This window comes from Triticum urartu, chromosome 6A (assembly GCF_056163025.1).
Source record: "Triticum urartu cultivar PI428250 chromosome 6A, HENAU_Tu73, whole genome shotgun sequence".
Taxonomy (NCBI): Eukaryota; Viridiplantae; Streptophyta; class Magnoliopsida; order Poales; family Poaceae; genus Triticum; species Triticum urartu.
In genome coordinates, this window is record NC_141878.1 from 443,423,856 (window position 1) to 443,438,315 (window position 14,460).

The 14,460-nt window shown below is 45.7% G+C and overlaps 1 protein-coding gene across 1 annotated transcript; it reads left to right on the forward strand.

Moving 5' to 3' along the window:
• Positions 1 to 12,067: 12,067 nt before the first annotated feature.
• On the forward strand, positions 12,068 to 13,077 carry LOC147965610 (uncharacterized). Its single transcript, XM_087530526.1, has 3 exons — positions 12,068 to 12,124; positions 12,217 to 12,363; positions 12,550 to 13,077. The coding sequence occupies exons 1-3, from the start codon at positions 12,068 to 12,070 to the stop codon at positions 13,075 to 13,077; spliced, it is 732 nt and encodes a 243-aa protein (XP_087386652.1).
• The last annotated feature ends 1,383 nt before the right edge of the window (positions 13,078 to 14,460 follow it).

A 14,460-nucleotide genomic window follows, 5' to 3' on the forward strand; every position in this document is an offset into this window, starting at 1 on the left:
CCACTAAAATGTATGATTGTTTGCACAAGTAGGAACAAGGTGAAACTTTCATTAGCTTAGTGAGAAAGGATAGAAAGACATTAGCATATTACTCTAACAGTAGCATCAAATTCATCATGGACAATACGCAGAAGTGGAAGGGTGTAACACCCTCGATGCGACTATAGCTCCCACGTGTCGAGGCACGACTTAGAGACATAATCGCATTGAAGGCATATGTCGCAAGTGAGGTAATCTTCACACAACCCATGTAATACATAAGGGAAAGAGATACATAGTTGGCTTACAATCGCCACTACACACAATTACATGAATAAACATTACATCAATCAAATACACTCATGGTCCGACTACGGAACCAAAATAAAAGAAAAACCCCAAATGCGACAAAGGTCCCCGATCGACCCCAACTGGGCTCCACTACTGATCAACTAGAACGAAACCACACAAAGGACAAGATCTTCATAGAGCTCCTCCTGAGCTTGGTTGCGTCATCTACACGGACTCATCGGCACCTGCAAGCTTGTTTTGGAAGTATCTGTGAGCCACAGGGACTCAGCAATCTCGCACCCTCGCTATCAAGACTATTTAAGCTTATGGGTAAGGGAAAAGTTATGAGGTGGAGCTGCAGCAAGCGACTAGCATATATGGTGGCTAACATACGCAAATGAGAGCGAGAAGAGAAGGCAAAGCATGGTCGATGAAAGTATGATCAAGAAGTGATCCTATAACAACCTACGTCAAGCATAACTCCAACAACCGTGTTCACTTCCCGGACACCGCCGGAAAGAGACCATCACGGTTACACACGCGATTGATGTATTTTAATTAAGGTCAACTTCAGGTTTTCTACAACTGGACGTTAACAAATTCCCATCTGCCCATAACCGCGGGCACGGCTTTCAAAAGATCAAATCCCTGCAGGGGTGTCCCAACTTAGCCCACAACAAGCTCTCACGGTCAACGAAGGAATAGACCTCCACCCGAGACATTCCGATCAGACTCGGTATCCCGGTACAACAAGACATTTCGACAGGGTAAAACTAAACCAGCAACACCGCCCAATGCGCCGACATCCTGATGGGAGCTGCACATATCTCGTTCTCAGGGCAACACCGGATAGGTCAAGCTACGAGTAAAACCAGCCCTCAAGTTTCCCCGAGGTGGCCCCGCAGGCTGCCCATTTCGGACCAACACTTAGACAAGCACTGGCCCGGGGGGGGGGGGGGTTAAAATAAAGATGACCCTCGAGAGAGCGACTCCCAAGGGAAAAGTAGGTGGTGGTGAGGCAAATGGTAAAACCAAGGTTGGGCATTGCTGGAGGAGCTTTACTTGAGGCGAACTGTCAAGGGGTTCCCATTATTACCCAACCGCGTGAGGAACGCAAAATCCGGGAACATAACACCGATATGACGGAAACTAGGGCGGCAAGAGTGGAACAAAACACCAGGCATAAGGCCGAGCCTTCCACCCTTTACCAAGTATATAGATGCATTTATTAAATAAGATATATTGTGATATCCCAACAAGTAAATAAATGTCCCGACTAGGAACGGCCTCCAATCTTCACCTGCAACTAGCAACGCTATAAGAGGGGCTGAGCAAAGCGGTAACATAGCCAATCAACGGTTTGCTAGGACAAGGTGGGTTAGAGGTTCAACATGGCAATTGGGAGGCTGGCAAGCAAAAGGTAGGCATCGTAGCATTGGCATAGCAAAAGAGCGAGCAAACTAGCATAGCAAAGATAGTAGTGATTTCGAGGGTATGATCATCTTGCCTGAAATCCCGCAAGGAAGAAGAACGGGGCCATGAAGAAGACAAACGGACGCAGTCGAACGAATCCTCACAACACGACGTTATCGGAAACAACCCGAAGAAGCAACACTGGAAAGAAGCAAACAACATAGTAAACAACCACCACATAATCATGGCACGATGCACAAACAATTATGATGCATGTCCGATTTAAATAGGCATGGCATGGCAAAATGCACAACAATCCTACAAATTAAGTGGAGCTCAATATGCAACGAGTTGCATATTGACGGAACACCACATCAATTATTTAGTTCGATCTCGTTTATGTACCCAACAATATTAAATGTTGTTAAACCTGGCAAGAGGAGAAGCATAATAAAACTATCTAATTAGGCAAGTTTAAATGAGGCCGGAATAACAAACAATAATTCCGGTAGATCCCCACATGCATCAGCAATTTTAATGCAACAACAAATTTTAAACATCTTAAAGTTGTTAACATGATGCGGATGACATGTTCAAGTTTATGCAATTTCATTAAGAGTTGACATGAGCATTATGAAGCATTTGGTCGTCATGGCGGAACAAAAGGGGTGCCACGGCAACTACAACGGAAATGGTGCCACGGCAACATTCCGGTGATCCCGGTGCAAGAAACAAATGTGAGATGTGTGGAATGTGAAAGAGGTACGGGGAGTGATCCCGGATACCGGGTTTCCCACGTATCGGTGGCAAGGAAAATGAGTGACAAAACGGACACGGTGCGAACACAAGCATCTCATAAATCACACAACATTTGATTCACGGGCGTCATCTCGATGGTTATACCTTCCAAGGGAGCATTCTCGAGCGGTTCGAGTTCGTAGAGGAAGTAGTTGTTCTCGCGACGGCGGTAGTGGAAGTAGACGTTCTCGCACACTCTAGGGTCGACGGTAGAGGTTCTCGCGATCTCGGTGACGGTAGTGGAACATGACGATCCGGATAGGGTACTTGGCAACATGCACGTCGTCGGTAGCTGTGCACAATCGTTGTCGGACTTGACGATTTCGAGGTCTTCGGACGTAGTGGTACATGTTCGTTTTTCGGAGAGGTACATGGCGTTCTTCGGTCACAGGTACTTGACGTTTTGCTATCCGGGTCTTCGACGACGGTCATTGTACACATGACGTTGGGGTACTTGTCGGTCCACGGAGTCGATCTCCGAGGTCTTGCCGGATCCACAGCGACGGTTGTTGTTCACTCGACGGCCCTCGGCGGCGGTAGTCGTACACAGTTCGTAGAGGTACTTGACGTCCACGGGGTCGACGGTAGGCGTTCTAGGCATCGGGCGTCCAGGTACTTGCCAGGCTTGAAGAAGGTACTTGTCGACAGGAAACCATAGAGGCGGTCTTGTGTCCCTGTGTTCACTAGTCTTGGCAACGACAGGAAAGGCAGCGGGGCGACGTCCTTGTCAGACGGAGCTGGTACATGCGAACCATGGCGAGGCCGAAGGTGGGTCTCGGGCAAGAGGTGAAGAAGACGACATGGACGCAATCTCCGGCGAGAAGGCAAAGCAGAGAAGGCTGGGGTCGAGCACGGGGAGGCTGGATGCCGGCAGCGAGGAAGGACGGCGCGGCGCGGAGAGCTGGTGGTGGCGCTCCTAGACGCAGCGGGAGGAAGAGCATCCCGGCACTGCTCGGGAGGCGCGAAGCAGAGGCGCGGGGAGGGAGCCGCACGGAGAGGGAGGAGGGTGTGGGGACCGGGACCGGGTCCGGCGAGGAGCTGTGGGCACCGGCGACTGCAGGCGACGGCGGTGCTCCCCGGGTCCGGTGAGGCGCTGTGGTCGCGCGAGGAGGCGGGCGAACGGGCCAGGCGGCGGCGGACGACGGATGCGGGCGCGGGTGCTCGAGGGGTTCCTCTCCTCGAGCACTTGGGCGACGAGGATTTGGCGAGGAGGAGGCGCGGTCACGGCCTGGTGCTGCAGAGGGAGGCGCGCGGGATCGAGAGGGAGAGAGTGAGATGGGGATCGGGATGAGCGAGGGAGATGGCGGCGCTGGAGGAAGGGTTCGAGGGGAAGAGAGGGATCGAGGGACAGAGCTAGGGTTGGTTATCGGTGCGGCTGGGCTTCAGGAGGGTTGGTGGGCCTAGGAGGCCGGCCCAGCGAAGAGGGAGGCGGCTGGGCTCTCCACTCCCTCTCTTTTCAAAACTCTTCTAAAAACAGAAAAGCAAAGAAAGAAAAGGAGAGAAAAGAAATGAGTGGACAAGAATTTGGGCATGCGGATAATTTTCCCGGACTCACAAAAATGAGCTTGACCCAAGAAAAATGGAGTGGGCAAGATTGCAAGAATTAAATTCAAAGTCATTTGAATTTAATTTAAAAGGTTTGAACAAGGACTAGGATTTAGAAGAGTCCAAAAATGTTGAGAATTTAGGAGGAGCCTCGATAAATGGGAAAAAAATGTTGGCAAAGTTTGGGGACCAAACTTGAAGTAGAAAGGGAGTGGGGATTTTTCAAGTGTGTTTTGGTTAATTCCAAAAGAATGGAATATTTTTATTTTAGCTCTCTAATAATATTGAGAGGCTTCAATATGTTATAAAGAGATATCACAAGTGACTTCCCTCGATTTAAATGGATCAAAGACCCATGCAATTTATTTAGTTGAGTAGCAAAAGATTTATGAGATGATGGCATGATGACATGATATGCAATGCATGACACGCAAGCAATGACAAGGCAACAACAGCGAATAACTGAACGACACCTGGCACATCGGTCTCGGGGCGCTACAAAGGGCTCCTTGGAGGATCATCTCACATGTAAGGTAGACGTTGCCGGAGCCCTTGAATGGCCTCGACTGAGGCCTCGGCTTCAGCAATATCACCTTGGCACTGTTTATTCTTCTTCTTCTTCTTCCTCTTCATGCTCTGTTTCTCTTTCTCCTCACCAGTTGGTGAAACCAAGTACATGATTGGCCTTCTATTTCAGAATTGGTTTTGTTAGTGAGGGAGTACAAGTGTATTAGTAAACAATAGCATTATTTTCTCATGGCAGTCGCAAAATAGAGATGAAGACATGCATTAAATATCATTCTTACCTAAAGGAAGGTTATGGTGCCAATATGGATGATGAGGATTGGAACACAGATCTCCCTTTGTGCAGTTCCACCGAAATGAACCAACTGTTCCATTCTGACATTCCAGTTAAACAGCACAAAAGTCACTTCTTTTAAGACGTGTTTTGTGCAGTGCACCAAAAGGTCACAGCAGCAACCAGGTGAAATGGATATCCATGTTTGCACAAATAGCTACAGAGGAAACAGTCAGAGTCTCAAACAATTACAGGCAAAAACATTTGGCTAAACTTATCATGGCTTATAACAGTGGCATAGCTTCATTTTACTAGGGGCATTAGATTAAGAACAACTAAATATTTGGTATAAGGGCATGGGATAGTGGGTGCACCAGTAGTCCAGCACCATGTACCTAAACCGGGGCATAAAGTGGTGATTCAGAGTTTGTTGCCCCGAGAAACAAACATCCAAGTAACATATCTGGGTTGGTCCCATTTTTGTTCACTCTAGCCACCTACTCATATGTTTTTTTGGAAATGGAGGCGTGCCCCCGGCCTATGCATCATAATGATGCATGCAGCCATCTTATTTGTGGATAGCAAATCTAATCCTGGTCATACCACTGTGTACAACGTTTCCCCTATATTTCCCTTTTCGACCAAGAGACCGGTTGGATGACCAGTTTGTACTACTTTCACCCCCTATCCTTCCTGTTTGTACCAAGTCCGATGCACATACTAAATTCCCCCACCCCCACTTTATTTCTTGTTTGAACTAAGTATAAGATTCGACTCCATGAAGTAGCTTTACCTCTAACAATAGAAGAAAAAAATAGGTGACGTTGGACCATCCGATCGAGAGGGGCTGAGAGGCAGAAAATGATGCACATGCGGCAACGTAGCGAGTTGGGGAAGTAGAGCTACGGTGGTTTCGAAGGAAGATATACCTGAAGGTCGTCGGGATGTGGATAGGTGGGTGGCGGGAGGCTGGATACGCCCACACTAGGGCAATGACGAAGGGATCGGAGGACCTCCCGCGCCGGCGCTCGGCTAGAGATAATGGTGCGGCCGGCAGTGGATCTCCTCCCTCGCTGTTGGCGACGGCCTAAACGATGCCCCTCCTCCCCTTCACCGGTGGAGGGGGATACGTCCGGATCTGTAACCAGCGGTGAGGATAGAAAGACAGTGTTTTTTGAAGGGAGAAAGACAGTGTTACCACCGCTATCTTGTTTAGATCTGGAGAGGATGAGAGTGTGTGAATAGAGCAACCCTAGCAAGCAAGCGCGGAGGCTCCAGCCTATATATACGCAGTGGGGTAGTTTTCCTTTTTCACTCCATCGAAACAATCGTTTAAAATTGTGTACGTGCCAGGTCGCCGTTTTTTAGTTGTTGATTGTTTTTTGAGATAGCTACCCGCTTATTCCAAGTGGTGTTACAGTGTGCCAGGTCACACTTTGTATCGTTCAAGTCTGGTACAAGACCCACCATTAAATGAACAACCACCCCCTCGTAAAAATTGTGAACAAGCCCACAGCTAAAATTATCAAAAATGTGGGCTGCCCCAACATGCATTATTATTTATATTTTCTACTCCCTCCATTCCTAAATATAAGTCTTTTTAGACATTTCAAATGGACTACAACGTACAGATGTATATAGACATATTTTAAAGTATGGATTCGTTCATTTTGCTGCGTATGTAGTCACTTGTTAGAATCTCTAAAAAGACTTATATTTGGGCACGGATGGAGTATGTGGGAGTATCCTCAAAACAAAATGTGAGAGTACAATATTCATTGGTCCCTTTTGTAATTAGTGCTAAATTTTGACCAAAGATTTAACTGACAAAATGTTAGTACATGTTAACAAAAATTATATCGTTTGATTCGTATTTGAACATAGTTTTCAATGATGTAGGGGCTGTTTGGTTTCCAGCCACATATTACCACACTTTGCCACACCTCACCTTAGGCAAATTTGACCAAGTTAGGTGGGTGTTTGGTTCTAGCCACACCTAAGACAAGAATTTTTTATTAGCAGTGAACCCCACGTGTCATAGACACAAAAAGTGTGGCAAGATTCCCTTAGGCAAGCCAAAGTGGGTCTAACAATTTGAGCAACTCAAGTTAGGCAAGTGTGGCAAAAATAATGTGGCAACATAAGACAAACATAGTCACAATCCAAACAGCCCCGTAATTTTTTGTGACATGCATGAACATTTGGTTAGTTAAATTTATAGTCAAAATTTGGCAAGGTGCATCAAATCAACACATGCAAGTATCAAAAGGAAAGTCACGGCATGCATGCATGCATTGTACTCCCTCCGTTTTCAAATATAAGTCTTTTTAGAGATTGCAACAAGTGACTACATATGAAGTAAAATGAGTGAATATACACTCTAAAATATGTCTACATACATCCGTATGTTGTAGTCCATTAGAAATGTCTAAACAGACTTATATTTAGGAATGGAGGGAGTAACTAATGCATCGGTAAACGCAAATTATCGAGTGCAGTGCTTTGATGTGTCACATCAACTCGTACAAGACCGAGAAGTTTGATTACCACAACGCCCTCTCGCCTTAACCGCACCTGCCTTTGGCTGCATGACAGGTGGGCCACCCACCTGTCATAGACGCAAAGGCAGGAGCAGTAAGTCAATGAAGCTGTGTCCCTCCCTCGCCCATGAGCGTGGTGGCTGGTAGGACTAGGAGAAGCTTTCGTTCGCTACACGCTCTCCCTCCCGCACGCGGTGGACATGCAACAATTCAATCGGTGTCATATGGCCAGAAGCATACTATAGTACTCCTCCACTGCAGTAGTACTCCATCATTGTTCGACTTTCCGAAGAGGCGAAGAGCCAAGCGCAGCCAGGACGCTTGTGTGGCAGTTTCATGTGTAGAGTAGTCTAGGATAGCGTGTACCGTGCCTGTAAGCTTAAAATCGTTGGGGTCGGCTCCATGCTTTTTTATTAAAATAATCTTCTGGCCCTACCTGTCATCCTGGTGATTCTAGTTTGTACGTTGTGGGTCTTTCAGCCAAGTTTAGAGGCAACCATGTGGGGCAAGTGCTATGATGTGTCGCGTCAACTCGTACAACGAGGAGAAGCTTGATTTTACTACTACACGCCTTCTCCCTCGCCCATGCGCGTGGTGTCTATCCCTCCCACACGCGGTGGATGGACATGCAACAGTGGATTTGATACTGCTGAAGTAGTAGTAACATCATTGTTCGTCTTCTCGAAGAGGCGAAGAGCCAAGCGCAACCCGAACGTGGCAGTTGCGAATGCTAGGGAGCCAAAGAATATTCTCAAGTATTAGCAGCTGAGTTGTCAATTCAACCACACCTGGAAACTTAATATCTGTAGCAAAGTATTTAGTAGCAAAGTAGTATGATAGTAGCGGTAATGGTAACAAAAGTAATAGTTTTGATTTTGTATTGATTGTAATAGTAGCAATGGAAAAGTAAATAAGCGAAGATCAATATATGAAAAGCTCGTAGGTAATGGATCAGTGATGGAAAATTATGTCGAATGTGATTCCTCATGCAATAGTTATAACATAGGGTGACACAGAACTAGCCCCAGTTCATCAATGTAATGTAGGCATGTATTCCGAATATAGTCATACGTGCTTATGGAAAAGAACTTGCATGACATCTTTTGTCCTACCCTCCCGTGGCAGCGGGGTCCTATTGGAAACTAAGGGATATTAATGCCTCCTTTTAATAGAGTACCAGACCAAAGCATTAACACTTAGTGAATACATGAACTCCTCAAACTATGGTCATCACCGGTAAGTATCCCGATTATTGTCACTTCGGGGTTAACGGATCATAACACATAATAGGTGACTATAGACTTGCAAGATAGGATCAAGAACTCACATATATTCATGAAAACACAATAGGTTCATGAACATAAATATCGTAGAGGCTATGTTGATTTTCTTTCAACTACATGCGTGAACATGTGCCAAGTCAAGCCACTCGAATTGTTCAAAGGAGGATACCACCCTATCATACCACATCACAACCATTTTAATAGCATGTTGGCACGCAAGGTAAACCATTATAAACTCCTAGCAAATTAAGCATGGCATGAGCAACTATAATCTCTAATTGTAATTGCAAACATGTTTCATTCATAATAAGCTGAATCAGGAATGATGAGCTAATCATATTTACAAAAACAAGAGAGGTCGAGTCCATACCAGCTCATCCTCACAAAAGTCCGTTAAAATAGTAACGTCCATACCACCATATTCAAAAAGGGTCTTCCAAGAATAATGGACATACTATCGTCCTCGGGAATATCAAAAATAACAAAGTCCGTTAAAATAGTAACGTTTGCAACCGCAACAGGCACATCATCACAAAATACCGACAGGTATAGCAGTTGATTTATCAGCCATTTGCAAAGATATTTCAGCAGGTGTCAACTTATTCAAATCAAGTCTACGATATAAAGAGAGAGGCATAATACTAACACCGGCTCCAAGATCACATAAAGCAGTTTTAACATAATTTCTCTTAATGGAGCATGGTATAGTTGGTACTCCTGGTTCTCCTAGTTTCTTTGGTATTCCACCTTTAAAAGTGTAATTAGCAAGCATGGTGGAAATTTCAGCTTCCGGTATCTTTCTTTTATTAGTAACAATATCTTTCATATACTTAGCATAAGGGTTCATTTTAAACATATCATTCAAACGCATACGCAAAAAGATAGGTCTAACCATTTCAGCAAAAGCGCTCAAAACCCTCATCATCCTTTTTCTTGTATGGTTTAGGAGGAAAAGGCATGGGTTTCTGAACCCATGGTTCTCTTTCTTTACCGTGCTTCCTAGCAACAAAGTCTCTCTTATCATAACGTTGATTCTTTGATTGTGGGCTATCAAGATCAACAACAGGTTCAATCTCTACATCATTGTCATTGCTAGGTTGAGCATTAACATGAACCTCATCATTAATATTATCACTAGGTTCATGTTCATTACCAGATTGTGTTTCAGCATCAGAAATAGAAATATCATTGGGATTCTCAGGTGTGTCAACAACAGGTTCACTAGAAGCATGCAAAGTCCTATCATTTTTCTTTTTCTTCTTCTTAGCAGAACTAGGTGCATGAACATTAAATCTCTGAGAATCTTGCTCAATTCTCTTAGGGTGGCCCTCAGGATACAAAGGTTCCTGAGTCATTTTATCCCCTCTAGTCATAACTCTAACAACATTATCATTTTTATTATTATTTTATTCATTGAGAAAATCATTCTGAGCCTTAAGTACTTATTCTACTTGAGTGGTAACCATAGAAGCATGTTTACTAATAAGTTTAAGTTCACCTTTAACTCTAGACATATAATCACTCAAGTGTTCAAGCATATCCGCATTGTGTTTCAATTGTCTACCAACATAAGCATTGAAGTTTTCTTGTTTAACAATAAAATTATCAAACTCATCTAAGCATTGGCTAGCAGACTTATAACGAGGGATATCACCTTCATCAAATCTATAGAGAGAATTTACCTTCACTACCTGTGTCGGGTTATCAAGACCATGTATTTCTTCAATGAGAAAAATTCACTGTAGGTACCAAAACTTGAGCTGGCTGACACTTTAGTACCACTATTTCAAAATACCCGAACTACGGTCCATGTACTTGCGCAGAGGGTTCACTTTGGTCTGTATCTACGTTTTCGTGTATGTATTCACTGACTTGGCCAAGTCAGCGGCCGCCAGCTAGGCTTTGACCGCCACCTGATCTCACGTGGGTTAATACTACTGCATGCGAGGTTTTTTTTGCAAAATCGCCAAGACCTGGTCAACCGACCGCGCACCTGGTCGGACCGACCGCGCACCTGGTCGCACCTGGTCGGCCTACTCCTTATCCCCTCGCTCTCCTCTTCCTCTCCTCCGAACCCTAGCCTCCGCTGCTGCCACAACCATTATCGGTGTCATCGCCCTCCGCCGTCGCAACCATTGCCGACGCCCTCCTCCGCCTCCTCCTTCACATCGTCTTCCAGCTCCATCAGCTCTGCACTTCATGGCCGATCCATTGCTGTACCATTGATCGGGTGCCCGGATTGCGGCGAGCAGGTGAGGTTCTACCGGTCTAGCACCGATGAGCATGATGGATGGATCTTCTACAAGTGCGTGAACCACCATGTAAGTGTCAGTTCAGTAGATTGATTCATGCCGTGTCAACTCACTGTAGTATTGAAGCAGAGAACTGATTAAATTGGTCTTTAGGAAAATCAGTTGGTTAACTAGTCATTGCACTGATTAATACAGTAGTTGGTTAACTAGGTTCCCATTGATTCATTCACTCTGTAATTTTCTATTCTCAGGTCACTTGTGATTTCTGGCGCTGGGAGCTTGAATATGTGCAGCATCTGGTTGAAACAAGGAGTCTGGTTGGTGATACTGCTGTAGATGCAATTGGTGCAACTGAGGACAGGAGGGAAGAGCTTGAGAGGCAAAGGGCTGAATCAATGGCAGGCAGAGGCACAGCTGGAATGGGCATGGCTGGGATAGGCATGGCTGGAAGAGCTAATTATGCCAGCTCCATTGAGAATAAGTATGCTACCAAGCAGCAAATTGTTATGCTTTTAGGATTAGGTAGAGAGATTTTGTTGCTGCTAAAGCTGCTGATGGCTTTTGTTATAGTGCTTTGTGTGATGTGTTTCACCTTAATTATGAAGAAGTGAAGTGCTGTTAATTGAGTAGGTGCAGGTGTTCTAAGAGATCTCTTGTTCTAAACTGAGCATACTAAAATGCCAGTGTAGAGATCTTTTGTTTGCTCAGTACGAAGTCTTGGTTGTAATGCTTGTTGTAATGGATAATATGTCAGTAATGTGAAGTCTGCTTGACCTAATTGCTTTGAAATGCTTGACCTTATTGCTTTGAAATTACTGATAGATGTATTTGATGTCAGAAGTGTAGTTAAACTAATTCTGATAGTAGTTTACCCAATCCAATTCTATCAGAATTGTACTTAACCTCATTGCTTTCAAATTACTGTCAGCCCAGGCCCCCTTTCTCAACACAACTGAACAAAAGCAAGCATGTACTTGCACCTGCTGCAAACACCCACCCAGCAACTTGCACTCTACATGTAGCTTTGGTCCACCACCAGTCCACCACCACCACCAGATCCCCTTCTTCCTCATCTTTTATCTTCAATTTCGTGCACCACCAGATCCCTTCTCTCCTCTGTCCAATAGCACCAACAGATCCCCTTCTCATCTTCAGCTAGCAGCAACCATGGTGTCCTGGGATGATCTTCCCAGTTCTTCTGAAGATGACTCTATGACAAGCAAGGTTAGTGTGATCTATCAATTGAACACCCAGTCTAGGGTTTCTCAGCTAGGGTTTCTCTCTCAATTGATTCCAAATGTCTCTCTTTTGTTTAGCTACCTGCCACAATTTCCTGTGAGGAATGGAGTGGCTTGGCTACAGATCTGCCTAGCTTTAGATGTGGGCATGGATCTTTGTGTGAGAAGCATGTGGCATTTGAATCTGATGATAGTGGCAGAAGGTTTCTAGCTTGTGCACAGAAGGTTAGTATTTTTTTGCATTTGACACTGTTAAACAGGAAGTCATTTGTAGTATGTTTTAAGTTTCATCATCATGCACATAACTGAATACTGGCAGTTAACTGAATTTTTATGTTTTAAGTTTCATCATCATGCACATAACTGAATACTAGCAGTTAACTGAATTTTTGGTTTGGTCTAAATTGTTAGGAGGTACCTAAATGCAGATATGTTGAGTGGGTTGACCCTGAGTGGCCTGATGCTCTGAAGATGAGCCTAGCTAGTATATGGACCATGTATGAAGAGGAGAAAAAACAGAGGCTCAGACAGAATGTTGTGAGTGCTGAAGAAAACTTGAAGGTTCTTGAAGAGAAGCAGAAGATGGAGAATGAGTTGAGGCATTTCAAGCTTGATTTTGCTAAGATGGTGGCTGAGAAGGAGAAGGCAATGAGCCAATTAGGTAGCACACAACTTGCTCTGACTGATCTAAAGGAAGAACTTGAGAAGAAGAAGATGACAGACAAGTCAATAACCAACATTCATCAGGTATTCAGGGTTAAAGCAGAGAAAGAGAGGGACCAAGCAGTGCAGGAGAGGGACCAAGTGATTCAAGAGAGGGATGACTTGAAGCATGAGAAAAGGAAGCTTGAGTACATGATTGGTGACCTATTCAAACACAAAGAGGCCACCGAGGAGAAGATAAGGAAGCTGAAGGGCATGCTGAATGAATTTGATTGAACTTGTGTCATTGTAATAAAATGACTTTGTATCTTTCCTAGAATGTGTACCTTCTGTCAAATGAACATGAACCTCCTCCTGGATTTGTGTCATTTGTACTTTCTATCAAATGTTAACTAAAATGGGTTCAGATAACTAAATTGGGTTCACATAAGAAATTGAAGTGGGTTCAGATAAGAAATTGAAGTTAACTGTTTGTGTTGCTTCTTTTGGAAAGATTTGCCATTTTTATGACTGAATTTGTATGCCTGTACCAAATTTTGATTAAAGAAAAAAATTACACAAAAAGAGTTTTTCCTGGGTCTTGAACCCAGGACCTGTGGTATCGAACGTTGGTGGCAATGCCAGTGGGGTAAGTAGTAGTGCTTTGATCAAGGGCAGATACTAACCTAACTATTTAGTAGTTGCTAGTGGCCCAATGGCTCACGCCTCTTCGGCTTCCTTCTCTGCTCTTTAAGCCCACCCACCCACTGCTCCACTCTCCATTCACCTTTAGTCCACCACTCCACTCTCCACACACCTTCAGTCCACCGCGTCGCCTCGGTTACCCCGCACCAAACCCCCACTCAGCTATCAAGAAAACCCTCGCCGCCGACCACCACACCACTGCCGCGGACATGGAGAACAACCCCGCCTGGAAGAGGGTCATCGATGACCTCGCAGGCGACGACAAGGCCATGTGTGCGGACCTGACGGAGATCGGGAAGTGGTTCCCCAGCTATGCGATGCTGCGTCACCACGCGCGTGTCCTCTTGAAGGTCATGACCGACAATGAGCTGGACCGCGCCTGCCCCGACCACAATGGTATCCATTATGCACTCGCCCTCCGCTTTGCGATGCAGGAGACGCGCTCCGATGACCTAGGGCAGCGAGCCCGGTGGTGGATGTACCGGTCCGCCACTACGCCGCGGCAGCCGGATCTGTTGCGCGTTGGCTCGTGAATGGAGCGCATCGACAACGTCGACCTGGCCGTCCCCGCGCCCGTCAACATGGCCTACTGGGACCACTACCAGCCCGACTACCTCGGGCGCGACGACGTCTCCGAGTACATCTCGTCCAACTCGGAGGCTCTGACGATGACTCTGGCTACGCTGCCAACTCGTCCTGGTCGACTGGCTGGGAGGAGCCGGAGGTGATTGTGCTCTCTGGCGACGAGCCAGAGGTCAATGTGGCGGCGCCCGTCGTCCCCGAGACGGAGGTCTAGATGGTGGCGCCCGCCGCCAGGGAGGGTGACAAGCACCACCCCATTGACATCAAGCTGCTTCCCGATGTTCTTGGCATCGTCAAGCAGGAGGTGGTGGTGGTCTTGGCCCTGCAAGCACAGGACGTCGCAGCGCAGCCAGAGAGGAAGAAGAAGAGAAATGTGGCAGCTGACATGGAGGT

What these genes read in the sequence shown, in the direction of transcription:
- LOC147965610 (XM_087530526.1), top strand. Translation starts at nt 12,068, where the DNA reads ATGGTGTCCTGGGATGATCTTCCCAGTTCTTCTGAAGATGACTCTATG. An exon ending in ATGACTCTATGACAAGCAAG is followed by an intron (nt 12,125 to 12,216) that starts GTTAGTGTGATC and finishes TCTTTTGTTTAG; the next exon opens with CTACCTGCCACAATTTCCTG. An exon ending in TTCTAGCTTGTGCACAGAAG is followed by an intron (nt 12,364 to 12,549) that starts GTTAGTATTTTT and finishes CTAAATTGTTAG; the next exon opens with GAGGTACCTAAATGCAGATA.